Source organism: Macrosteles quadrilineatus, unplaced genomic scaffold (genome assembly GCF_028750875.1).
Source record: "Macrosteles quadrilineatus isolate MER2022 unplaced genomic scaffold, UCM_ALF_1.0 Scaffold_3__2_contigs__length_128488019, whole genome shotgun sequence".
In the NCBI taxonomy this organism is placed as follows: Eukaryota; Metazoa; Arthropoda; class Insecta; order Hemiptera; family Cicadellidae; genus Macrosteles; species Macrosteles quadrilineatus.
The window spans coordinates 32,932,690-32,959,188 of NW_026542596.1; the positions used below are offsets into that span (position 1 = coordinate 32,932,690).

General features: G+C 35.9%; 1 protein-coding gene across 2 annotated transcripts in view; it reads right to left on the bottom strand.

The window, feature by feature from the left end:
- The window catches only part of LOC128988814 (glutamine-dependent NAD(+) synthetase), a 108,315-nt gene that overhangs the window by 24,740 nt on the left and 57,076 nt on the right, over positions 1-26,499 (bottom strand). For both annotated transcript variants that reach the window (XM_054410478.1, XM_054410477.1), the window contains 2 exons: positions 10,413-10,548; positions 2,972-3,186 (listed from right to left, as the gene is read on the bottom strand). In XM_054410478.1, coding sequence (XP_054266453.1) covers positions 2,972-3,186; positions 10,413-10,548 — 351 coding nt within the window. The remainder of the gene's footprint in view (positions 1-2,971; positions 3,187-10,412; positions 10,549-26,499) is intronic.

The following is a 26,499-nucleotide window of genomic DNA, read 5'->3' on the forward strand; positions in this document are numbered from 1 at the left end:
GAAATAATTAATGCAGAAATTATAAAAATGTCTTGTTGCCAATTTAAATTCTAAACCCTTCTAAACACTTTAAATAAATACCACGTTAAAAGTAAATGAAGATATTACAAAATATAAAAAATAAAACTTTCTAGAAGTGTGCCACGCGGTCACGGAAACATCATCGTCTGCTCCCACGGTCATGTAAACGTCATTGACGTCTTCCGCGGTCACGGAAACGTCATCGTCGTCTCCTATGGTCAAGGAAACATCATCGTCATCTCCCACGGTCACGGAAACGTCATCGTCGTCTCCCACGGTCATGGAAACGTTGATCGTCGTCACCCGCTGTCACGGAAACGTCATTGTTGTCTCCCACGGTCACGGAAACGTCATTGTCGTCTCCCACGGTCACGGAAACGTCATCGTCGTCACGGAAACGTCATCGTCGTCTCCCACGGTCACGGAAACGTCATCGTCGTCACCCGCTGTCACGGAAATGTCATTGTCGTCTCCCACGGTCACGGAAACGTCATCGTCGTCTCCCACCGTCACGGAAACGTCATCGTCGTCTCCCACGGTCACGGAAACGTCATCGTCGTCACCTGCTGTCACGGAAACATCATCTTCATCTCCCACGGTCACGGAAACGTCATCGTCGTCTCCCACGGTCACGGAAACGTCATCGTCGTCACCCGCTGTCACGGAAACGTCATTGTCGTCTCCCGCAGTCACGGAAAAGTCTTAGTCGTCACCCACGGTCACGGAACGTCATCGTCGTCTCCCGCGGTTACGGAAACGTCATCGTCTGCTCCCACGGTCACGGAAACGTCATCGTCTGCTCCCACGGTCACGGAAACGTCATCGTCGTCTCCCGCAGTCACGGAAACACCATCGTCGTCTCCTGCGGTCACGAAAACGTCATCGTTGTCTTCCGTGGTCACGGAAAAGTCATCATCGTCACCCGCGGTCACGGAACGTCATCGTCAGCTCCCACGGTCACGGAAACGTCATCATCGTCTCATACGGTCACGGAAACATCATCGTCATCTCCCGCGGTCACGGAACCACTATCGTCGTCACGGAAAAGTCATCATCGTCACCCGCGGTCACGGAACGTCATCGTCAGCTCCCACGGTCACGGAAACGTCATCGTCGTCTCCCGCGGTTACGCAAACGTCATCGTCGTCTCCTATGGTCACAGATACGTCATCGTCGTCATGCGCGATCGTGGCAAAATCACTAACAAATCCCACGGCCGTTTGGACATCATCGTCGTCTTCCGCGGTCTCGGAAACGTCATCTTCATGCGCGATCGTGGCAAATTGAAAATTCGAGGTAAAATACAAAATTCACACATAATTCCAGGTTTTTTCCCGGTTCAAAACATTCACGCATAATTCCCGGTAGGTGGATACCCTGCAAATGGTCCGGTGACACTTAAGGTTTGTTCTGAGCTCTGATTAACCGTAGCTATCAACACTGAGGCTATCCAAATCACTATTGACTCCTGGGAAAATCTCCGCAACCCGACTCATCCGATTCCTGGGACTTCCGTTTATTGTTAAGATGGCGTAATTTCCTACGTTGCCATCGAAGTTTTGCCAGCAGGAAATTTACGTCACAGAACTTTACTTTTTTATTGTTTAAGTGCAGTGGTAGAACATTATGGCTATGGTAGATGTGCTATACTATACTATATGATGTGATAGGTAGGTACCGTAAATTATAGTAAAACAAATTCTCTTAAAATGTGTCCTCTTCCATTACAAACGCAAAGCAGGAGATTAACTGCAATTAGCATTCTATACTTATATGTCAACCTCGTATGAAGAAGGGGTATTCTGCTAGTGTTGTGTATATGGTATTGTTAATATTTTTCAATGTAGGCCTACATGCCATTTGTGTTGAGGCCTATGTACACGAGGCTAGTATTTGCTGCTAATTGATTAGCGCTTAAAATATAACCCTTTGTAAACGCTCCATTAGCAAAAATAATAACTTAGCATGCTAGTCGCTTTTAACATGACTGATAATACAAGCGCTAGCAAGTGGGGAGGGTAGTCACGTGACCACTAGCGCTAGCAAATTAGCGCACTACTAGCGGGTTGTGTGTACTTCTGAGAGCGCTAGTGCTAATCGCCACTCGCCAGGACAGGACAGTTGCTGCTTGTTTGTCAAGTAGAGTGTTTGTAGACTGTCCCTTCCAATGCCTGTCCACTTAAAAGATTATCTGGATCACCAAGAAGGTCTCAAGAAGGTCCTTAGAAGGTTAAGAAGGTCTTAATCCACTTCTGAACCCACAAAGTTCGTCTCTTTTTATTAAGCTCCTTTTCAAACAACTCCTTAACATCAATTTTTTAAATTTGTATCAAAACATTTTGTAAAAACTGCAATGACAACTGCGTCCACTGAACATTTCATTTCTACAACTGACAAGCACTAAAATCAGCGCCAATAACTATCTACAAGTAGATGGAAATTTTTGTGCTAGTGTGCCCAGCTTGTGCTAATAGCAAATATTAGCTGCTAGCAAACTAGCCACATGTACTTGGGCCTTTAGGCCCTAAGAATTGTACATAATGGTTTATTAGATGCATATTGTTTGTATACAAAATCAAGTTCAGGCTTATCGATGTTATTTATCGTGACTAAGTCAATTGCTAATTTGTAATTTGCTGACCGACTAAATAAATTGCCTTATTAATCATTAATCAACTAACAAACTATCAGTCGTATCCATAATTTACAAAATTTAAACGCCCCATAAGTGCACAACCTATCTAGACGATTACACATATACACACTCAGCAAAACATCATGATCTGTTCACCTTTCTTGGGAAAAGCGCAACTCAATCTCACTAACTCAATAAGACTGCACATCTTTATTTTAATTTTATAGTTAAGGTTCAGAAATCAAGTCCATAGTGGCCTGAAGGTTGAAAAACAAAACTATCATTTAGAAATATTCTTTCAAAAGATCCACTTACTTATCTTTGGCATAAACAAGGAACTTTTTGAGGTCAGTTTTGGAGATGCCGCCGATGGGGTTGACATCCGCAGAGGAACAGTCGTACTTAGTCATGTAGCCTCGTAGAGACTCGTCTACGTTGGCCGAGGCTAATACCAGAAGACCTCCTGAACGACTCTTGGCCCACAACATTAGTTGTGCAAACAGGTAGGATAGCACCATGCGCAATCTTGCCTGATTACAACAGAGTAAAATGAATAAATAAGTGTCTTTGCACCACATTTAGACAGTTTGTTACAGCTTGTTTGTTTTCTTTGTAGACTAGAAAGTATTTGGTATTTGAGTGATTATGTACATTTTCCATCACAATTGGTAAAAGGTAAGTTTTCACGACATTTCAGGGTCTGGAATTTAATCCTGTCCTCTGGTGAGAAAGAGCATTGTTTCAGGTTTCATTTGGTTTTTCATGTTGTTCTGACTACTATACACTTTTCCTTGTGGTTGTTCAATGTGTTATTCCATTGTTTCTAGGAATGATTCTACATTAGTAGGATAGAATTTGAACCATTCCTTTGCTTCAAACCAAAGGCCTTTTAGTTTAAGCTTGGACAAACCATTCCAGAACCCGTTAATTTAATTTTGCTTTCCAAGGAGACTACGGTATAACCTCGCTAATCCGTCACCTACGGGACCGGTAGCATGGTCGGAACAGCAAAAAGGTCGGATTATCAGAGGATCGTGTTTATTGACATAAGAACATATTAAAACTGTATTTTGAACAGATCACAGGTAACTGAAAACAAAAACCACGTTAATCCAACATGACATAAAACAGTCATTTCTCACTCATAAACAACACCTAATACTAACTGTATAAAATGGACTTTATTGTGACAATTTGCATATTACATCATCAAAATACAATTAGTTGGCTATTGTGCAATCATGATAATTATGATAAGACATTAACCTTGGTTCAGTAATAAGAACTGTAACGTTAAAATCACAGCTTACTCAAACTTTTGCTCAAACAAACAAATTGCCAAACATTGTACAGCAAAATAAACAGAACAATAGAACGGCTAGTAAGCTATTGCTAGTCCACAGGCTACTGCTAAGCTATTTCAGACGCAAAAAAAGTAAAAAAATAATAGTAGCCTACTTATAGATGACAACAACAGTCGTAAAATACACTGATAAAGATAAAAATGACATAATTTATTCTTTCTCTTTGTTCTTCTATTCTTTCTTGAGTTTCTCTTTATCCACCCATTCAACAAGTTGCCATGGTTACTGTTACTAATTACCCAATCACAGGCTACTAATACGCGAAGTTTGCGTACAGCGAAATTTGCGTACAGCTGGATTTTAGCGAAGACTGCGTACAACCCGCCAGGTTGATGTTTGACGTGGGTGAAACAGGCCTGACCCTTGTGTCAGTGGAATTTGACAAGCGAAGTTTGCGTACACCACCAAGAACCACGCCTTGCTTTTGACTATAAACATTTGCCTACAGTAAAAATCTGTTATAAACATTTGACATAAAACTGATACAAATGAAAGTATTGAGCTTTGAAATTACAATGTAGATATATGAATACTAGTGGATTGTATGGACATAAGTCCCTAAAAAGCTCAAATACAAAACAAATTATTATAATATTTAAACAAACTCAGAATCAAATTATCTATGTTAGGTTAGAAATCCCAGTACAATATATATTTTGTGCAAAAACAGTTTGTTATTAGTCTTTCTTTGCTTTTGTTGACGTTATTTTTAATAAATAATTTTTATTACTTTAGAGGTTTAACTCTACCAAAGGCAGCAAACATGTTTGTGAATAAATATTGGTTTACTAAGGTAGCTTTGGTCTTGTGTTTGATGATAATGATAATAAAAAGGCTTCCCTGATTGAAAGATTGGAAATTGTCTTCGTCAAAAGTGAAAAGGCAAATAAAGGTGTGTTGAGATAAGCTTAGTTCTTGGTCAAAACCGCTAAATTAGCATCCCTACGAAGTTATTATTTCTACGTTTATGCTCCTTTTGGAAAGGTTTAACAAAATTAGTGTAAAGTAAAAGCATCCCATTGACCAAACGTATCGCTAGATTTGTTTCTGATCAACATAAAAACTACTATTAGCCTAGTGTAAGATTATGTGGTGGTATTCCTCCTAAAGGTGCGATTGATTTAAATATTCTATCAAAAAGGGGCCTATTCAACGGCTGATTCCTAACTATTTTGCGGCTGGTTAGGTTTCCATTACCCAGTTAAAAAACAATTAATTACTTTTCATCAGAATCTTCGACATGCATATTTTTGGTTGGTTTTAAGAAACGGAAACTACCTCTAGGTTTTACTGTTATATATGGATGCTTCCTTTACCACCGTACATGCTGGGCTATATTATTTGAACCTTTTTTGCAGTACCTGGTTAAAATCTCCTCTAAAAAATTATGTGTTTCCGCCCATTGGAACTTGTCATAGTACTTACTTGATGATTAATGAACAAATACATTGCCTGTCCTGAACGAACCTATTTCATCTTTATTCCCAGGTTGATTTCCAAGAGTGGCCGTTGAGGTTTATCCCTTTATACAATAATTGATTAAACACCACAATAAATTAATCTCAAATTAAAATTGATAAAATAAAATATAAAAAAAATTGGATAAATCTTGAACATATGTTTTGAAATTAAAACAAAGCAAAAGTTTTCCATTAAATCCTGCATCGTTTATTTTTTAGTCAATGTGGTTATTTCATGTTAAACATTCCTTCAACACAAAAATAACCTTCAAGTTATAAGAAAAAACTTCATTACTTTTTCAGCTATTCTAAGTTAAATTCCTTTGATTTGAGCCATCTCCTATGATTCTACTACTTATCACGTGTTTAACTAATTTACAAAAAAAATACACAAGTTTGTAAATTGCACAGTTAAATAATGATTTCAACATTGTAAGACTAACTAAAAAGTCTGAATTATTATAAGTAAGGTTATTCCTGGTTTTATAGATATAATAACTTCTTAGGGATGCTAATTTAGCGGTTTTGACCAAGAACTAAGTTTATCTCAACACACCTTTATTTGCCTTTTCATTTTTGACGAAGACGATTTCCAATCTTTCAATCAGGGAAGCCTTTTTATTATCATTATCATCAAACACAAGACCAAAGCTACCTTAGTAAACCAATATTTATTCACAAACATTTGCTGCCTTTGGTAGAGTTAAGCCTCTAAAGTAATATAAATTATTTATTAAAAATAACGTCAACAAAAGCAAAGAAAGACTAATAACAAACTGTTTTTGCACAAAATATATATTGTACTGGGATTTCTAATAGGGATGGTCAAGTCTCGAAATTTTGGGAAATTTTCGGGAAATTTTAAATCTCGTTACACGAGACGAGATTTTTTTTAGCCGAGATTTTTACCGAGAGGAGAATTAAAAAAAAAAAAAAAAATTAAAAACGCCTGCAAAGTCAATGCAATACCCGCAATACAGGAGCGTGTTGTAGTTGCGATTCCTTTGCGAAGGCGTTCTTATTTAATTAATTCTTTAAATGTAAATATTACTTTAATTATTTTAATAATATTACTTTAATAACATTTGAGAAGTTTTGTTAAGTGTAAGCAGTGTGAGGAATGTTTTATTACTATAAAAAGTCAAAACAAGTACCTAACTATTTTATAAAAATTAATATTGCTTTTATTTTATGATTTATTTTATTTTAGGATAAGTTGAACTGTATCCTAACTGATATCACTATGTTTCCTAATCGCAGGCATTTTTAATAAGTTAGGTGTGATTAATAAAAAAATGTTATGCTGATGTTTTTTAATAAAAGATTGTAAATATTCTTGCCTATTATCATTATTTTTGTAATTAAACAGTCATCTAACTATGTTACAAAATCAGGTAAAAATTTTGAACGTGCATTTCCCGTTGTGTATGAGAAGGGAAATCCCGTCTCGATCTCGTCTCGAAATTTTATGAGAAATAAAAAATCTCGTCTCGTCTCGTCTCGTCTCAAACTAAAAATCCAATCTCGTCCATCCCTAATTTCTAACCTAACATAGATAATTTGATTCTGAGTTTGTTTAGATATTATAATAATTTGTTTTGTATTTGAGCTTTTTAGGGACTTATGTCCATACAAGCCACTAGTATTCATATATCTACATTGTAATTTCAAAGCTCAATACTTTCATTTGTATCAGTTTTATGTAAAATGTTATAACAGATTTTTACTGTAGGCAAATGTTAATAGTCAAAAGCAAGGCGTGGTTCTTGGTGGTGTACGCAAACTTCGCTTGTCAAATTCCACTGACACAAGGGTCAGGCCTGTTTCACCCTCGTCAAACATCAACCTGGCGGGTTGTACGCAGCCTTCGCTAAATTCCAGCTGTACGCAAATTTCGCTGTACGCAAACTTCGCGACACCGTCATGGTTACCAAAAATACCCAATCAAAAAATGTTGTGACAGCAAGCGCACAGCAGACAGATGCGTCATGTGTAGGCCTAAGGAGCAGACGATTATCAGTGCAAACGGATAGCTTGACCTTGAAGCTTTGTTCGACATTTCTTTGTTTTGCTTCCATTTTATTTTTGTCAAATGAACTGTGATTTTTCAAAAACAATAATGTAGGAGCCTACTGCATATAAATAATGGGCAGAAATAGTTAAATATACAACAAATTTCAACACACTAGACTAAAAAAAAATAATTTAAAAAATGTTCTAGATATTTTTATTGGACAAATGAGGTTACGTTAGCAGAAGCCTGTTGTGTAAGTCGGACCAATCGAGGAGTCGGACCGTCAGAGGTCGGACTAGCGAGGTTCTACTACATAAGTAACTAGTGAGTAGGCCTAAGCAGGTTTTGAACTGCTCTATCTTTATTATAAAAGACTATTCAACTCAAGTCACGCATATCAAAAATAATAAATGTAAAAACACTATTGACTAATAATAAATACAAGCACTTGTAACTTGTATAACTATTTATTCATAACTGGAAAGTCAATATTATTATATGAACAATGTAAATAAATAATTAACATATGGATTAATACAAGAAGTACAGAAGCAAAATATCTAACAGTGGTCTCCCCCTAACAATGGTCTCCCCCTAAACTTTCGTACGCAACATTTGATCGATGTGGCATCTCCAAATTTGTCCATCGTCCATCTTGATAAAATAGTGAAGGCGACCGTCTCTACTTTGGACATTTCCGTAATTCCACTTACAATTTCCGGAATAGTTCCGTGCTTGTACTCGTTCACCTGGGTTGAAATATCTCACTATTCCTTTGGGTTGTTTAGTTTCTTCCTTTGTCTTAGGTAAGAGTAAACTTAAGTATGTGCGGATCTTTCTATTGAACATCAAGAAGTATGAGCTGTTGCCAGTTGAATTCGGAGCTTGACGTATTTTCATCAGAAGTTGGTGAAGCTTTTCTTCAAGTGTACCAGATTCATCTGACATACAGTTGATTAATTTCTTTATCGTTTGTACGAAGCGTTCGACTTGGCCGTTCGAAGAAGGATGGTAAGGAGCTGTCTTCTTGTGCAAAGTTCCACATTTCTTCAAAAAGTTACTAAATTCAGAAGAGGTGAACTGACGACCATTATCAGAGACTATAACACTTGGTAGTCCAAAGGTGGTGAATATTTTACGCAGCTCTCTGATTGTCCATGAAGATGTAATACTCTTCGTAGGTATGACTTCAACCCACTTGCTGAATGCGTCTACTACCAACAGAAAGTAGTTTCCGTTGGTTGGCCCAGCAAAATCTATGTGGACCCGCTCCCATGGTTCACTTGCTGGCTCCCAGGGATGGTTAATTTCTTTCTTCGGTAAATTTTGTTTTTCCCTGCACTGTCTGCATTTTGAAATATTATCTTCTATATCTTTGTCCAAACCTTTCCAGTAGCAAAAGCTCCGTGCTAAGGCTTTGGTTTTTACCATACCCAAATGACCAAAATGTAGTTCTTCGAGGACATGTTTTTGTAAAGATCTAGGAATCATCACCCTCCAACCTTTCATGATACAACCATCATGTAGACATAGCTCACCATTATGATAACCATAGTTCTCCAAGGATTTTCCAGTTTCCAAAGCTAGTAGCAAGTGTTGCATGTTTTCATCTTTTTTTGTTTCTTGAGCAATTAGGTTATGGTTTAGGTTGATCGTTGCAATTTGGTTCATATAGAAAACATCAGTCTGGTCCATGCTGGCATTTGATTGTTTTTCAATTGGAAATCTTGAAAGGAAGTCCGCATTTCCATGATCATTTGTTCGTCTAAATTCTATTCTGTAGTCAAAACCTGATAAGAAGTGTGAATAGTTAAAAAGTCGTGTAGCTGACATAGAAGGAAGGTTTTTATCAGGATTGAATATTGTAACTAACGGTTTGTGATCCGTTACTAGGATGAATTTACGTCCATAACAGTATTACTTTTTTAGTCCCCAATAAATTCCAGTGGCCTCTTTGTCAATTTGGCTATATTTCTCTTCTGGTTTTGTCAATGTTCTTGAAGCGAAGGCTATAGGTCTTTCACTTCCATCTGGAAATCTATGTGACAGTACTGCGCCAAGTCCCACCGGAGATGCGTCTGTTGCCAATACCAAAGGTAAGACTGGATCAAAATGAGTAAGGACAATTTCATTTGTAATGATCTCCTTGACCTTCTGAAAGCTTTGTTCACATTGATCTGTCCACTTGTATTTCTTCTCCTTTTTCAGTAGTCCATGTAACGGATTGAGAATCGTTGCCAGGTTCTCGATAAATCTGTTATAATAGTTGACAAGACCTAAGAAGGTTCTTAGTTCACTAACATTCTGGGGTCTTCTTGCTTGTCTGATAGCCTTAACTTTATCTTCTGATTTGTGGATTCCGTGGGCATCTATAGTGTGACCTAAGTACTCAATTTGTTTGTGTAGAAACTTGCATTTATCTCTATTTACTCTTAGTCCGTTCATTTTTATTCTCTGAAGTACCATTTCCAACCGAGTGAGCAACTCTTCTTCTGATTTAAATCTTTTCCAGTTTTCTTCTAATAAATCCATTCTGTTTTGTAAGACTTCTGTTGGTATGGTGGATACATCATCTAAAAGTCTGTCTGCCTTTGTAATCTGGCCTTTTACAATAGCCCGTACTTTCTTCAAATCTGTTATTGAATCAATGTTATGTAATATTTCCATTATGTAGTTGACTAGTGCAGATATGAACAATTAAAATAGGTAATTAAATAATAAAATGTAAAAAATTGAAGGTAATAAAATGTAGTTTCTTTTTTTATCCTCGTCGCCAATTAATAAATACAAGCACTTGTAACTTGTATAACTATTTATTCATAACTGGAAAGTCAATATTATTATATGAACAATGTAAATAAATAATTAACATATGGATTAATACAAGAAGTACAGAAGCAAAATATCTAACAACTAACTTGAATGTTCTGCATTGCCAGTGATTCTCTTGCAGAACCTCCATGAACTGCAAATTGAGGCTTCATCCCTGTGACTAGAGAGAAAATGGATAAACAGGCTGACACTGCTCCGTCTATACCTATCTCCGTATGGTAACTGCAATGAACAATAAAATTCATAATCCAAATGTTAAACTTTAAAATCATAATACGCAAATGTTTCTCTCCAACCAAATCATTTTTGGTCACTAAATTTTAGAGGTGTGCGGATAGTAAAATTTCAGTTCGGATCGGATAGTTGAGGCTCGGTTCGGATCGGATCAGATATTGGAAGGTTCGGATTCGGATATTTTCGGATTCGGATAGTTCGGTGCGGATAATAATAAGCTGCATATGCATTTTTAACCTATAAAACACTGTAAAGCTGTGTAAATAAACTTAAATGACGATTTTGAATCATAGAATTTCAAATTAGCCACGGGAGCCTACCAGTAGACCGACAAGATACTTGGTCGTCTGGCCACTAGACCGTCTTTTTTAATTAAATAGATAAATACTGAAAACCAGTACGTCGACAAGTTATTTCATCGTCATTCCAGTTGACCGGCCTGTAAAACTAAATTATTATATACGAGAAACCAACTTGTCGTCAATCGACCCGACCGACTTACCACTTGCTCGTCTTTTAGGTGGGGATAGGGGGCAGAGTGGGAGGAGCTAACCGGGGATTACCCAGGAGTTTGAGGCTCTTCTCATGGTTGAACCACCTCGCTCGAGGCTAGAAACCAGTATTGACGTTGGCGTTGGCGCGCAATTCTAATAGATAGTTTCGTCGTTTCTATAGCAACCGTGCCGTGACCTTGTCCTTGGTCTCGCGCATTCCTCTGCCTTTGTATTATTTAATCTGCATCGAAAGATAAGACTCGCTTATATGCATTGACTATTGAGTCAATTAACAATTTCATTCGGGGTTTTTGATCGTTTGTTTGGATAAAACTACGTACCGTATATTGTTGAATCAAATTTGTAGTGTTGTAATATGGTGCCTGTGTATAATTATGGGTATCATGGAGGTCAATTTACCTCGTGTATATCAACAAAGTTTAATATCTTAAATTAATCCGAACGATTCATAGTAGCCAACAGGCACAAAGTAGCGTATTATGCAAGATGTAAATTTCAAACATGTGTAAGAGTAAAGTAAGAAATATTCGCAAGTTTACTGCAACAGTAGTTCGTTAGGATTGTCTATTTAAGAAAGTTATTATTACGTGTATAAGCCGTTCATCAAGCGTCATGATAAAGAAAATCTTTTATAGAAGTGAAAGTGTATATTAAATATCTATAAATAAAATTAGAGTTTTCTCTGTGCATTGTTCAGGATTATGTATTTTTCGGTTATGTTTGAGTTTATACTTTAAAAAGCTTTTAATGTGTTATCTCACTTTCTGTCTGTCTGTTTGTCATGGCCCAGAAGGCATTTTACGTAGTCTTTGCATGTAAAAATGAACAAGAGTTCTTCTCCTGAAATACGAACGTTTTTGTGTTCCCTGAATTGGCAAGAGTGTATTTAGCCATTAAAACATGCATCGCTACTTTTGAAATAACCTGACTGATGACGTTCAAAACCCAATTTTGTGGATTTTTGTCAAGTTTTCTCCCCATGTCTACCACATACGTCTTTATCAAATACTAATCATCTGTTTGGAGAATACGACATCTACGAAATAACGAACATCTGTTTGGATGGATTATTTTTTCTAGCTGTCACTGATATGTGTGATATGTAGATATCCAACGTGATATGTGGATATCACATTGGTGGATATCCACCAAGATCCATTGGTGGATCTTGCCTCAGTTTACCTCCTCTTTCCTCATTGTTGGATCTTGCCTCAGTTTACCTCCTCTTTCCTCATTGTCGTATCTTAGCCTCTCTCTTTCCTCGTTGGTGTATCTTGCCTCGGATAGTTCCAGACACCGGGCGCTTGGAGCGCTGAAATAGTTTCTTTCCGTAGTAAGTCAACGTCGTGTCGGCCGCTACGGCAGTGTGTGAGAGGCTGCTAAAGTGACAGCATGTCGCTCCCATCGATATGTAACACAATGGATCGCGCTACGTGAGCCAAAACGCGGACGCCCAGACACCATAGTCCAGTCAACCACTGGGCCTGCCGACGTATATCTGTACGTCGTCAGCACGGGTGTGTGGTTTGAACTGGTGTTTTTTTTATAATGAATTGAGTATATACGTGGGACATGCCATGCAAGTGTGTTCTACTTCTTCGATCTGTATTTGTCAGAACAGCTAAAACTATAACGAAGTTAGTTTGTTTTTTGTGAATTTACCGTATAGGGAATATGCTATTACCGTAGTACTCATGGTAAGACCTAGACCTGGGACAGATTTAATTATTTTGTTTTGAGGTCCCTAGAGGCCAAAAACACCATCCGTTCAAATGCATATGTATATATATGTGTGTGTCCGTTAGCGCAATAACTCGAGCAAAAATGATCCGATTTTGATGAAATTTTGTACAATTGTGTAAACCTACGTTAATTCGTACGAGTTCGCGATCCAGCATAATCTGACCATGGGAACGGGGGTTTATGGGGGCTTTATGGGGTAAAATGGGGTTTTCCATTTTTTGACCCTAAAAACAAAAAAATTTGCAATTTCTTTTTAAATCGTTTTGAAGAGCTTAAAAAATTAATAATTTAGTATATTGAAGCGCTGTTGTATGCCTAACGGTTACGGAGAAAATTTAAAAATAGTATAATTTAAAATTCTCATGTTATTTTTATGGAGAAAATGAAAACTGTTGTAGTTTACTTGTCTATGGGTATATATTGACAAAATTTGGCAAATTAATTATTTCATCCTATACTATTGACATATATGGTCCAAACACACTTTTTACCTTCCCCGTAGCAGCAAACCTAACCACTCGTTAAATCTAATGATATTTAAATTTGGAATAAATATGTCTTATTTATAGAAATATTTTAGTAAAAATGTAATCAGACAAGTTGAAATTCGCTTAGTGTGCAGGTTTGCTGCGGCGGCGGTATTAAACATATGTGCTGATAAAGAATCGATGTAGGATACACATTGTGTTATATACGTTATATGTTATGTTATGTTATTTATATGGTCGCTCCCCGGTAGAGTGAATTTGATACTTTCCAAATTTATTCATTTGGAGTAAAACAAGTAGACTTCTTACCCCATTGTAAAGGTGCATTGTCCCTGAAGCGACTCTTGCGATAGTAGTTGAGCGATAGTAGCTCAGCGATAGTAGCTCAGCGATAGTAGCTAACCATGTCATTGTCCCTGAAGCGATTGTTCTAGAGCGATTCTGTATATTAGTATGCTGACTTTCGAGTGAATTGGTGCTATGAGTGTCATGACACCTCCTAATTTTAAAACGTTTTTATTAGCTCGCTTTCTTGTCCGGTACAAACTTTACAATAAATTTTAAACTAACTTCCCGACGAGCTAGAGACATTAAACTAGAGAACACAGCTCACAAATCGATGACAATGTAATACTATATCATTTAATTTTTATATTTTCCTTGGGCGAAGCCCCATGGGCTTCCAAATTTTCCATGTTTACATTTTGAATCTACATTTGAAGTCAGCCGTAAATACTTAAATTTGACAGTTCAAAATCTTGGGTAGAGGTACAGGTTCTGCTCCCGAGAGATTCTAAATATAAAATAAGCAGTTCAAAGGAAATATAAAACATATGACTACAGATAATAAGGGTTTGGTATGTATCAACAGGCCATATAAAATAGATTTAACATATTTACACATTAAAGACTAAAAAGTATAAAATAAATTATAAATAAAAATACTTTTTTTTAATGCCACGTTTTTAAACGCACTAAAAAATAAAAATAATTTATAAATATGTGGAGGGAATAAATACTTAAAAGATTTAAAACGAAAAACGTGGGATGCATGCAATATATAATTCATGGGTAATTCAATAGTTCAATAGGTAAAGATAATGGGAATGTTGCTGAAAGTCAACAGTCCCGGAAGATCAAATAATTTATACCTGTGACCCCAAGGTCAAAAACTACAATGTTTGCAGTGTCTGTAGATCAAAAATCCCAGAAAGTCAAATAGTACAGTCCGGGCTAAAAGTTTAGTCTATGTTAAAGCAATTGACTTATTGGGAATTTGACCTAATGCAACAGCAGGATTAATATAACGAAATACGGTAAAATACAAGTTCAGTTTCGCTGAGTCAAAAGTGTCGGAAGATCAAAAGCAATAAAAGTGAACGTCGATTCAGTGTAAAGTAGACCTCCTGCAACGCTTACTACACCAACAAAACTCGCTTTTAGTTACTTCGTGTTTTGTCATAATTAGAATAGAGCTAAAATTATCATATTTGGTACATAGCTTATTTATTAATGCTTCTTGCCAACTGTTTGGTCAACACTGTAAATAGGTATAGTTTATGTAATGAAAAGCCTTTCGTCAAAATTTGTGGCATAAAATACACGCAAGGACGATCTGAACATTTCTGGTTATTATATACGTTTGTAAAAGGAGATCCATTTAATTGTAGAACTATTTTATGAGTTATAATGTAGTCTACATATAAACTGTGTAATGTATTACGCCACGGAAGGGTTGAAACCTGTCCAAACTATCATATATATTATTATAACGTAAATGGGGTTTTTTCACGATTCTGAATCAACCAGTCGATGGATTTTCATTAGTTTTGTGTTGAAAGAAAGACAATTTTGAGAACTAGATAATTTCAAAGCCATAATTTAAAATTAATGTCCCAGTTTTTTATAAATTAAGTTTTAGTTTTTAAAAAGTCTAGCAGCCGATGCTAACCTTCTCCAATAAGTCAATGCTTCTAGCTAGCTTTTAGTACATTATAATTTGCTTAACATAACAGCTGTAACATTCAGTATTTGTGACACAAATTCAGCATTTGGAAGAAAATTCAAATACATACTTATGGTTGACTTATTTATACTATGTATGTGTAATGCTGACCATTGATACATTTAATTCTTCGGTACGAGGATGGCAGTTTAATTAAATGTGCATAGTAAAATACAGTAGTAGGATGTTCAAATTATTTTTTAAAGTATTCTTTGTAATCATCGATTTGTTTTAGTCCAATATAATTTGTTTTAACTAACAGCTGGTTGAATGTGCTATGTATACTTATAAAAGGCAAAGCCCTCACTGACACACTCACTCTCACTCACGCATCATCACTAATTCTCCCACTTCCCATTTACCTAGGAGGCTGAAATTCGATACACCGATTCTTTGGGCATTAAATAGGAAAACTAAGTAGTTTTTATTATGATCGGGCATTCGGGCTCCGCCCCAGTGGCTCTGGAGTTTCCCATCTTAACCTTATGATTTTTCATATTTAAAAGGAATTAATGAATCATAACAGCTGTGTCAATTTAACAATTTATGACAACAGCTAATTTGCAACCAAAAGCTGAGTGAGCGTTTCGAACGAACTTCAACCTGGAGGCGAGTTAACCCCAAGGCAAGTGAGCTCAGCGAACGAGCTCCAACCTAAAGGTGAGAGAGCGTAGCGAACGAACTTCAACCAGGACTTGATTGAGCCATGCGAACGAGCTAATCTTGAAAATTAATTAGTTTAACGGGGCAAAGCCAGCGGGTACAGCTTGTTATTCTATAGAATTACTAGCTGACCCGGCGAACTTCGTATCGCCTAAGTTATAGGTTTCCCCTAAGACAGACCGATGGAAAGAAAGTACCGTTACGTTTAATTTTCAAGATGATCTCGTTCGCATCGCTCAATCACGTCCTGGTTGAAGTTCGTTCGCTACGCTCACTCACCTTTGGGTTGGAGCTCGTTCGCTACGCTCACTCACCTTTAGGTTGGAGCTCGTTCGCTGCGCTCACTTGCCTTCAGGTTAGCTCGTTCGCTACGCTAACTCGCCTCCAGGTTGAAGTTCGTTCGCTACGCTCACTCACCTTTTGGTTGCAAATTAGCTGTTGTCATAAATGTAAAAGAAATAATAGTGCTGCACCCTGTTGGTAATCCTTGTAACTTTAATGCTATTGAACATCATAGAACAGAACCAACTTGTTTAATTGAAACAGCTGTTAAGATTCATTAATTCCATTTCTCATAAGGTTAACATGGGAAACTCCAGAGCCACTGGGGCGGAGCCCTTTTAAGAATTTCGAAACGGGAAATAGTTTACGTCCGATTCGCATACCTACAGAATTTACACACCAAATTTCATAACGATCGGTGAAGTCGTTCCGGAGGAGTTTGCAGACAAACACTGTGACACGAGAATTTTATATATTAGATTAGGTTTTTAGCTGTCATCGTTATTCGGGGACCGAGCAGGTCCCTAGCAGCGACCACAGAATTAAAATTTTAATTTTAATTCTGTGGTCGCTGGTCCCTAGGGCCGCAAAATTAGCTGCCCGCTTACTTACTTAAAACATGAATGCATATTAAATACACAATCAGTATCCATAGAATTATTTTATTGTCACCGTTGCCTAGCAACAATTTATTTTTATTTTTGCTGATGCCTCGAATTATTTCTTCACATAACCTTAAAGTTGTAGTTGTGCTAACCATCAGTGTGCATTATTATAGAGGTGAATAGTGGCAATAGGGTATAGTGTGGTGCAAAATAGCGTTCGTACCACGGACCGAAATGGTTTTGCAGCTCTCGATCGAGACGAAGTCGAACTATCTCGAGCCGGCAAAACCTTATTTTTGGCCCTAGGTACGAAATATACTATTAAATGGGTTGTAGCTTAATCGGGTTTCAACTTTATTTAATTTACAGTCTGTTTCAAAAGTAGAAAAATAAGCAAATACATTAACAATAATACAACGTTAAAAGTATAGTGATTTACCACTCTCAACACTAGCTGACAAAGATAATTTTGATAACACAGCCGAATCTGAATGGGAGGTTTAAATGTCGTAAATGGTGTTGTGATTGTCCAATAAATTTAGTGCAAGATGAGAGCTCGCCTTGTGGTCGGAAACTTGACCAAAAGTATGTATTTTTCCAACTTATCTATATTTACCCTATGCTATAAATAAGACATGTAAATGGAATTTCTTCTATTTGGTTTTATTTTCTGTTTACATTTAGTTGTTATTTCGTTACCTACATGGCAACCCATACGGCCCAAGTTATTTTTAAAATTTTAAATTCGTTTCTTGTGTTTATTTTTGAGCCTATTTTAATTTATAAAGGGATTCATCACATCTACAGGAAAATATCTTTCATTTGGTACCAACCGCGTGTAATTCGTTCCAGTAGTATGGTCAGGCTAGCTGTCATAAGTTTTGCAAAAGTTGTTTTGTATAAGACGATTTTGAATGATTTTCCAATTTGATTATCTTTTTTCACTAGATTTTGTAATTTCTTCTTTGACTTTTCAAATTCTAAGATTATTATGAAGTGTTCTGTTAGTAACAAACCAAGGTGCGTTGACAATTTTACGTAGCAATTTTGATTGGTATCGTTGAAAAATTTCAATGTTTGATGTACTTGATGATCCCCAAAGTTGGATCCCATAAGTCCAAATTGGTTTTATAACTTTTCTGCAAAGTAACATTATTTTGTGTACTAAGTTTTGATTTAGATCCAAGAAGACAATTAAGCTTAGTTATTTTAAAATTTAGATATTGTCTTTTAGTCCAGATATGTGCCTTCCAATTAAGCTTTGCATCTAAGTGCATGCCCAAGTATTTTATTTCTGTTACTTTAGGGTGGTAAATATTGTTCATGGATACTGGAGGACATGTAGCCAGATTTAGGGTAAAAGTAATGTTTTCTGATTTATTTTCACTAATTTTGAACCTCCATGTTTTAAACCAATGTGAAATTTCATCCAAGTTTAACTGTAAATTTGCTGTAGTTTGAACCGGTTTGTCGTGGACAGATAAAATGGTCATATCATCCGCAAATGTGGCAACGATAGTATTTACAATTTCTGGTAGGTCCGATGTAAAGGGAATATACAAGTATGGTTCAAGTACGCTTCCTTTGGGGATTCCTGATTCTATAGGGTAAAGGTCAGTTAAATAATTTTGATGTTTAATTTGGAAAGTTCTGTTTGTAAGATATGATTTTTAAATATGAAAAACTGAATGGGGTAGCTAAATGTGGCATTCTTGTCAATAGTTCGATATATCGATAGTAATATACACTAACACAATCGTAATAAACGAAATAATTTAATTATATTTACTAAACAGATGCTTGTTTGCATTAGCAAAATAAATAACAATTTAGAAGTCATTTTGAGAAGTTATCTTAGTATTTCTGTTAAAGAAATGACATTTCTTCATAATCTTAACATCTCAAATTACTTTAATACTTTCTTCTGAAATGGCTACCATACTAAATTCAAACTCACATAACAAGAAATTAAATAACATCTAAACATAAATTAAAAAGTTTTACACCACAATTAAAAAAACAAATGTACGATTGCTCTTGCTCATTCTTCGTCAGATTAGGCATAGGCACGAGACCCTCCTTCATTGCGCAGTCTGTAGTCTTGGAGATAAGAGAGATATGCGGTAAAGATAAGCAAGAACTGGAAAGGTCCGTTGTGGGTTTGCAATATTTATCTCAAAATTCAGCGCAAGGTTAACTAAATTTTGGAATTAGGGTCTGAATACGTGATTGGTGAAATCCAGGAGGCAATACTGAACTTGCACTACTTATGTTTTATCGCATTTTTTACCTTATCTACCAAAATTATGCTATTTTCCTTTGGCACTTTAGGGGGAAACGACTATTTCACCCTGAAAATCACGTTTGGAAATCGAGAAAAGCTTTAGAAATCGGCGATTATAAGCGCTTGAAAAATCTTTTTTTCTTTTAATGGAAGCCTATTTTTTATTATTCGAGTCATTTCAAACTTCTTTTCCTCTTGCACTTTTTCAGCAAACACATATTTCACCACGAAAAACACGTTTGAAAATCGTTAAAAGCGTTATAAATCATTAATATCGCCACATTTGACTGGTAAGTGTCAATAAAAGAGTGTAAAAGAGTCCTTGGAGCCTAGACGTTGTAACTCATAAAACAATGTAAGAACTACAAAGACAATTTATAATTTAACAATATACTAGATATTTAAATTACAATCACTCTGATGTTTGAAAAAATACTTTTGGACTGTAAATAAATCTCCAGCTGCTGTCTGAAATTAACGTAATTAACATCGCTCTTATGGGGGACAAATCCAAGATGGCTGTTAGCTTTCATTGACTCCACTGGAGAACAATAAAAAACTACAAAGAACATTTCTAATCTCACACTATACTCGATGTTAAATTATAATCACTTTGGTGTTTGAAAAAATATTTTTGGACGATAAATCGCTCTTCAGCAGCTGTTTGAAATTATCCAAAATGGTCACTAGCCTCCAAGGACTCCCTAAAATAACCTTTAGCTGAGCTCCTCAGCCCTAACCTAAGCTGGGTTTACCCAAAATCGGTAATTTTCGGCACTTTGCTGATCTAAGCATGGGTTAGGTTAGGTTAGGTTAGAGTAAGCTAGGTTGGATTACTTTGGTTTACCCACAAATTGGTAATTTTCGGCACTTTGCTATTTTTTAATAAGTAAGGTAAATTAATAAGTACGCAATTAATAAGTACGGTAAACCATATTACTGCAGAGGCCGGTCTTTATAAGTTATATTGTCTATGAGAGATTTATTTTGGACCTATTTGCATAAGTATGGTGATGCAAATGCAGTTGTCATCGAATTTATAATCATCGATCAGTCTAAGTTTTATTTTGTCAATAAATAATGTAAATATCCTTTTTGGTTAACAAAGGATGCAACCGAATCTGTAAATTAAGACAAGTATGCGAAAAACTTAAGTTTTCCAACCACCATTATTGCCTTGTTTACAACTATAAAATCGGAAGTAAAAATAACAATTAGGACAGCGTATACTAACTATTTGATTTTTGTTGTGAGTTGTACAGTATACAATATCACTTCTTTTTGAAATTATGTCAAGTCCAAGAGACATACATCTAGTTTTGTATTAAAGTCTTCTGTCAAGAACTACACGAATGTAAATGTTACTGTGGACAAGGTAGCTGAAACATTTGCAATAAATTTAATAAATTTAATTTAATTTAATAATTTAATTTAATTGTAATAAATTTAAGAATATTGTATTAGTAAAAGTATCATATACATTTGTCATTGATATCACTGTATTAAATAATGTATTACCTAATTATTTGTAGGGAGTAAATTAGTTAGTAGACTATCTATTAATCGATTTGCAAGGTACATTATGAATATTTCATAATGTAGCTTGTAAATCGATTAATGTATTTAAACCAGACGCTCGTCAAATAATGCAGTTCAAGGCGGAAATGTAGTGAGGGATACATCAGGATTAGAATGTGTGTTACAGAACAAGAAACTGATGACAATAGTTGGAATAACTAGTCAATGTCAACGCACTCGATAAAAGCGCGGGATTAAAAAAGGCGCGAATATGTGCAAGTACTACTGTATAACCAACGACAACACCTATGAAAAACCAGACATAAGCTATATTACAACCAGGCCTACGAAAAAGTCAAACTATGTAAATAATGAATCACTGAATAAGATTAGACGAAATCACAGAGGTACAAACTATGTTAGATATTTACGTGGTAAAGGAGTGTAGTTTCCTGATAGGTCTAAACAACGTCATCAGTTACCAAATCAATTATTTTTACTAGTTTTAGTCATACAATTGTTCTCATTTAAACTTGCGCTATTATGCTAATTCAACCTAGGGCAGATGTAGTTCCCACAATATATCTATACTTACACGAGGAGAGCGTGGTTTCGGTGATTTTGTAAAGTAAGAAATAATAGATGTAGAAAGAAATGTGTAGATTTTGAACTTTTTTCTTTTTTCATTGATTTACTGTGTTGATTATGCACCACAGTGCTTTGTACTGTAATTATTTTCTGCCATTATGAAAAATTCATTGCCAATATTTCTTTCAAGGTCCCTTGCATTATTTTGCGTGTACTAATATGTACTAGGTGTACAATGCAGTTGTCTGCTTGCAATTTTGAGCGGAGCTATCATAGTACTGTAATCCAATACTTTTGCAAAGTCAATGCTAAATATAGTTCACGTAATTGAGATGTCTCCTACAAGTCCACTAAGTCAATTGTATAATTGTTTCTCATAAATGGGATGACTACTTGTAGTATCCAAAGTCAATGCTTTATCTGTTTCTCTTAAATGAAATCTCTACTTGCAGTATCTAAAGTTAATGATAAATCTATGCTAAAACTATTGCCTTGGGTGTAGTACGCCAGTGTCACGTCACGGTGATAACGGCGGGAGTGGTCGTGGTAGGCACGGATGAGTCGTTGTTCTTGCAAGGCTGTTTTTTGCCTGTCTTCTGGCTCAGTCAGCACTTACACCATCGGGAAGAGATAGTACATCCAAACTAACAAAAATAGGTTCCAAGGACCCATATTAGATTTAATACAATTGGCGGCAAACGTTATTGTTGATTAGTATGTTAAATAACAATAAAACTGTTGTAGGAGTTTGTTCCTAACCGTAGGTGCTCTGTATAATATTTAAATCGCTAAAATTATACCCCAACAATCAACGTTTACAATCGTGATACGTAAACAAATGATCCAATAATATGTAAGCCGAAGGATCGTCGTAAATTAATGTCTTTCGTGTAATACAACAATATGATAATAAACAATGTTACTATATCACTAATAACGTGTACGTAGACCGTCGTAATTAGGCTCAAATTAAAATATAATAATGCAATGTCAGTATTAAACAATCTTAATACTTGTGCGTAACAATATTGCTGTACTACAGAGAAACAAGGGTTTTCGAGTCGCTGTTGAATAATAGGACAACAAGAAATTTAATAATAATACGTTAATGAATACTATTACTATTAAACAGTTTCAATCCCAAATATTTTACGGGCAAGCAAGTCGGTTGTATTATGCAGAAATAAAGCCTATAGTAGAATTATGAACGAGGAAACTCAAATAGTAAACCGCACGAATACCGTTATCAAACAGCTGATTGGGCCCCTCTTATCTCTTGCCCATTCATCCAGAGTACAATTGACGAGCTTAAACAGTGTACAGTACATTTCTTTTTACGTACAGGTCTAGAAGGATAGATACAGGTCGACTAGCATTTACAATTCTCACCAAATATTTGGTAAACTGAATAACTGAAAGATAACTGAATGCTCTGACATGAAGCAGTGTTCTTCTTTACCTATAAAACAAGGTTGACACCTTTCTTCACTGATCACGTAATGCGTGATTTTCTATAAAGTCTTGGAAAAATAAAAGGAAAAATAGATAGACTACAGGTGTACTGTATGTGGTTTACACACAAATATTCATCAAACTGTGTGATAGTTTGTTATAGCAATGAACAGTTTGAGAGTACCTATCGTATTGTTTAAGTCGATGGAAAATCTCTGTTGATCCTGTTTTACAAGCAAACCAAAAAGATACAGTAGTCACCACTCTATGCGACATATTCTAGCCAGAATATTGTAATCGTATGATTCTATAAGCATTGGTAGGATTGCAAAGTACTACACAAACATTATTTCAAGGGTAATAACAGTCACAATTTCCGCTGACTTTAAAAGAGTCAACTAAACTATTATACTAATGGACACACAACTAAATGGAACAACTAATGGAAATTCTCACGATGTACATTCGTTCGATATAAGCATTGAGTATACACGTCAGTACATACGTGTATACCCAATGATATAAGCAACGGTTCTTGCAATTTATTGCTTATTGTTTTTTAGAGTTGTTTTCGGACTTACTCACACTCGTATAAGGTTTTCCACGTTTGTCATTGATAATGTAGCCATGTTGCTTTGAAATGGCGACCATACAAAATGTATGCATTTTAAGCCAAGTATGAATGGAGATGAGTGTGGGATGAGTGGAGCGATCTTGTTGTCCTGTTTGTGACTAAGGCCGACATAATCCTTAGACACAGCTGTTAATTAATAGTGCATACAGTCAATTAATAGCAGCAGAGGTCAAGTTTGGTATCAAATTAAAGGTTTTATTCATAAAAATACATTGCTGCAAACCCAAACTCAAACGAGGATGATGATAATAACGTTAATGATGTCGCTAAAACGTATCGTTTGAAATTTAACAGCTGAAAATAAGTGAAATAGAAAAGGTTTTGGTTAAATCCATCAAATTGTAATTGGACACTAGTAAATACTAGTGCACTTGTTGCTACCTCCCCCCTTCGGTTTCATGTATTCCTCTCAATCAGTTCAAACCTAGGAGGATTAAACATTAATGTTAATTAATGTTAAATCCTCCTAGATTCAAACCTGAAACACCCAGATCGAAACTCGCCTGTCGTTATTTTACCATCGCCTGTTTTTTAAATATATTTTTCAAAAAAGAAATATTATATTGATTTACTTTGGTTTTTAAAAATGTTAACGTTTTATTTTGTTAAAGATTTATGGTGATACGTAAATATTGTGGTGTAGTAGAGTATATTATATTGTAGTTAAGTGTTAAATTTTGAAATTTTAGGGTGAATCGAGATGAATCTTTGTTTATAACATGGGTCTCTCCTACCTTAACATACATACCAAGTTTGATAAACATCGGTTGGAAAAGTGCAAAGATAAATATTTGTATGTAAAAAATACAAAATGGCGGATATCTGGTTAACGAAATTATTTTGGAAAAAATGTTATCCTTGATTTTCTGTTTATTTTGACCCAAGGAATTACTAGGTAAAGTATCTCCCCGCTTATTTTAACACCCTGTTTATGATGTATTCTTATAAGTGAAAAATGTTAGCTGGTAATAAAGAAAGATGTTTTATAAATAATATGAATGTACTGGTGATCTGTATATTCACCTTTTTCTTGTCCTTAGATAAATTAAATTAGATAAATTAAAAGTCCACTCAGCAGTCGCATCGTACGATGTACTTCTTTCCATGCGTTGCGAAATGCTACATTTGCCGTCCTCTTCAACCCAAGTTATCTACTGAACCACTGATTGTAAAAAATTCAAAAAAATATATTTTACGCATTACACTTTTGGCTACAACTTTGCCACAGACAAAACCTCTCTAACCCAAAAACAAAAAAAAATCTCGTATGCTAACTTTTTCATGTTAGAAATCACGATTTAAAACTATTTCACCATACAAATCATTTTTTATTAATTAGATCGGTAAATAGTTTAAAGTTCCAACAAAATAGTCATCGAGTAGGACTAACCAAGAAGCTCTGTGCCAAATTTCAAAATTTTAGCACAACTTTAAGAACACCAAAACACGAAATTATTGAAGACATGCGTCGAGAGGACTATCGTTGTTTTTAACAGATTATACTTTTGACCTTCCGGCACTGTTGACTCAGCGAAACTGAACTTATATTTTATCTTATTTCGTTATATTAAAACTGCTGTTGCATTAAGTCAAATTCCGAATAAGTCAATTGCTTTAAAATAGACTAAACTTTTAGCCCGGACTGTACTATTTGACTTTCTGGGATTTTTGATCTACAGACACTGCAAACATTGTAGTTTTTGACCTAGCGGCACAGGTTTAAATTATTTGACCTTCCGGGACTGTTGACTTTCTGCAACGCGTCCAAGATAATTACAAATCAGCATGCGCCCCAGGTTTTTTTAAATCTTACAAGTATTTATTCTCCCCACATATTTATAAATAATTTTTTACTTTATAGTGCGTTTAAAAACGTTGCATTTTTAAAAAAGTATTTTCATTTATAATTTATAATAGTAGTGATTTAATAATATGTACATATCAATCTTCTTCAGGGGTAAAAAGCAGTTGTGTATACTTTGAAGAGATTACGACCAAAACAAGTCTATACACAACACAAATCGCTCAGCGACTGCGACTCTGACTCCCCTCAGAGCAGACCCGCTACAGTCGCTGTGTTCAGCCGCTAGCCGCTCCAGTCGCAATCGCGTCAAGGACAATGGTCCCATTTGAAACAACGCTAACCAGTGCTCAGCTACTATCGCTGAGCTACTATCGCTCAGCTACTATCGCAAGAGTCGCTTCAGGGACAATGTACCTTAAATCTTGAAGCTCGTTTTCGTGTCTAGTTCATGTACGGTGACACTGGGCGCTAGTGTCAACAAAATTGTGTTTCTATTATATCTTGATTTGTGCTTTCCTGTTTAGTTATATAAATAGGAGACGAGTTATTGTTTATGATTAGATCGTATTATTTGGTTAAATGATGTTTTAAATAACTGAAATAACAAGAAACCAATTGTAAACAAAACACGGCCTCTGCAGTACCGTACAGAAATATAGCTGAATACAGGATTAGCCAAAAGTCTGGAACCCCCCAGTTAATCTTTTAACGCGTTGCAGTAGAAAAACCAAACCCGGCATATATTTACAACATAAGAAATGGCACTCTTTCATCTAAGTTACAACTTTGCCCCAGTTTTTACAATGCAGCCCCGAATTTTCAAAAGTAAACACCTATTATGTGAACCCTAATTTTAAAGGGTTTATCAAGACAAATCGAATGGCGCAAACCAGAGGTCAGTATCGCACCCGTAATCAAAATGGCAGCCCAAGATAAAGCCTGGACACCCCCTTAACTTTATAACGCGTGGTAGTGGGAAAACCAAACTCGGCACATGTTTAAAACATAAAAATGGGATTTTTCATTCAACTTAGAACTTGTACCCGGCCCCCAAAATGGGGTATTTTGGGGGCAGCACCAAATTTTCAAATGTAAACACCTTTCATGTGACCTATCATTTCAAAGGGTTTCTCAAGACAAATTAAATGGCGCAAACTAGAGGTCAATATCGCACCCTAATCAAAATGGCAGTCATTTTGAAATATCCCTTATTAACTTTTTAACAGGTTATAGCAGGAAAACTAAACTCAGCATACCTGATATGTTTGGACACACTCTCATAATACGGACTATTGCGTAGTATAAGAATTTGACCGAAGTTGGTCAACTTCGCTTTGATAGTGTAAGTGAGCTACAGC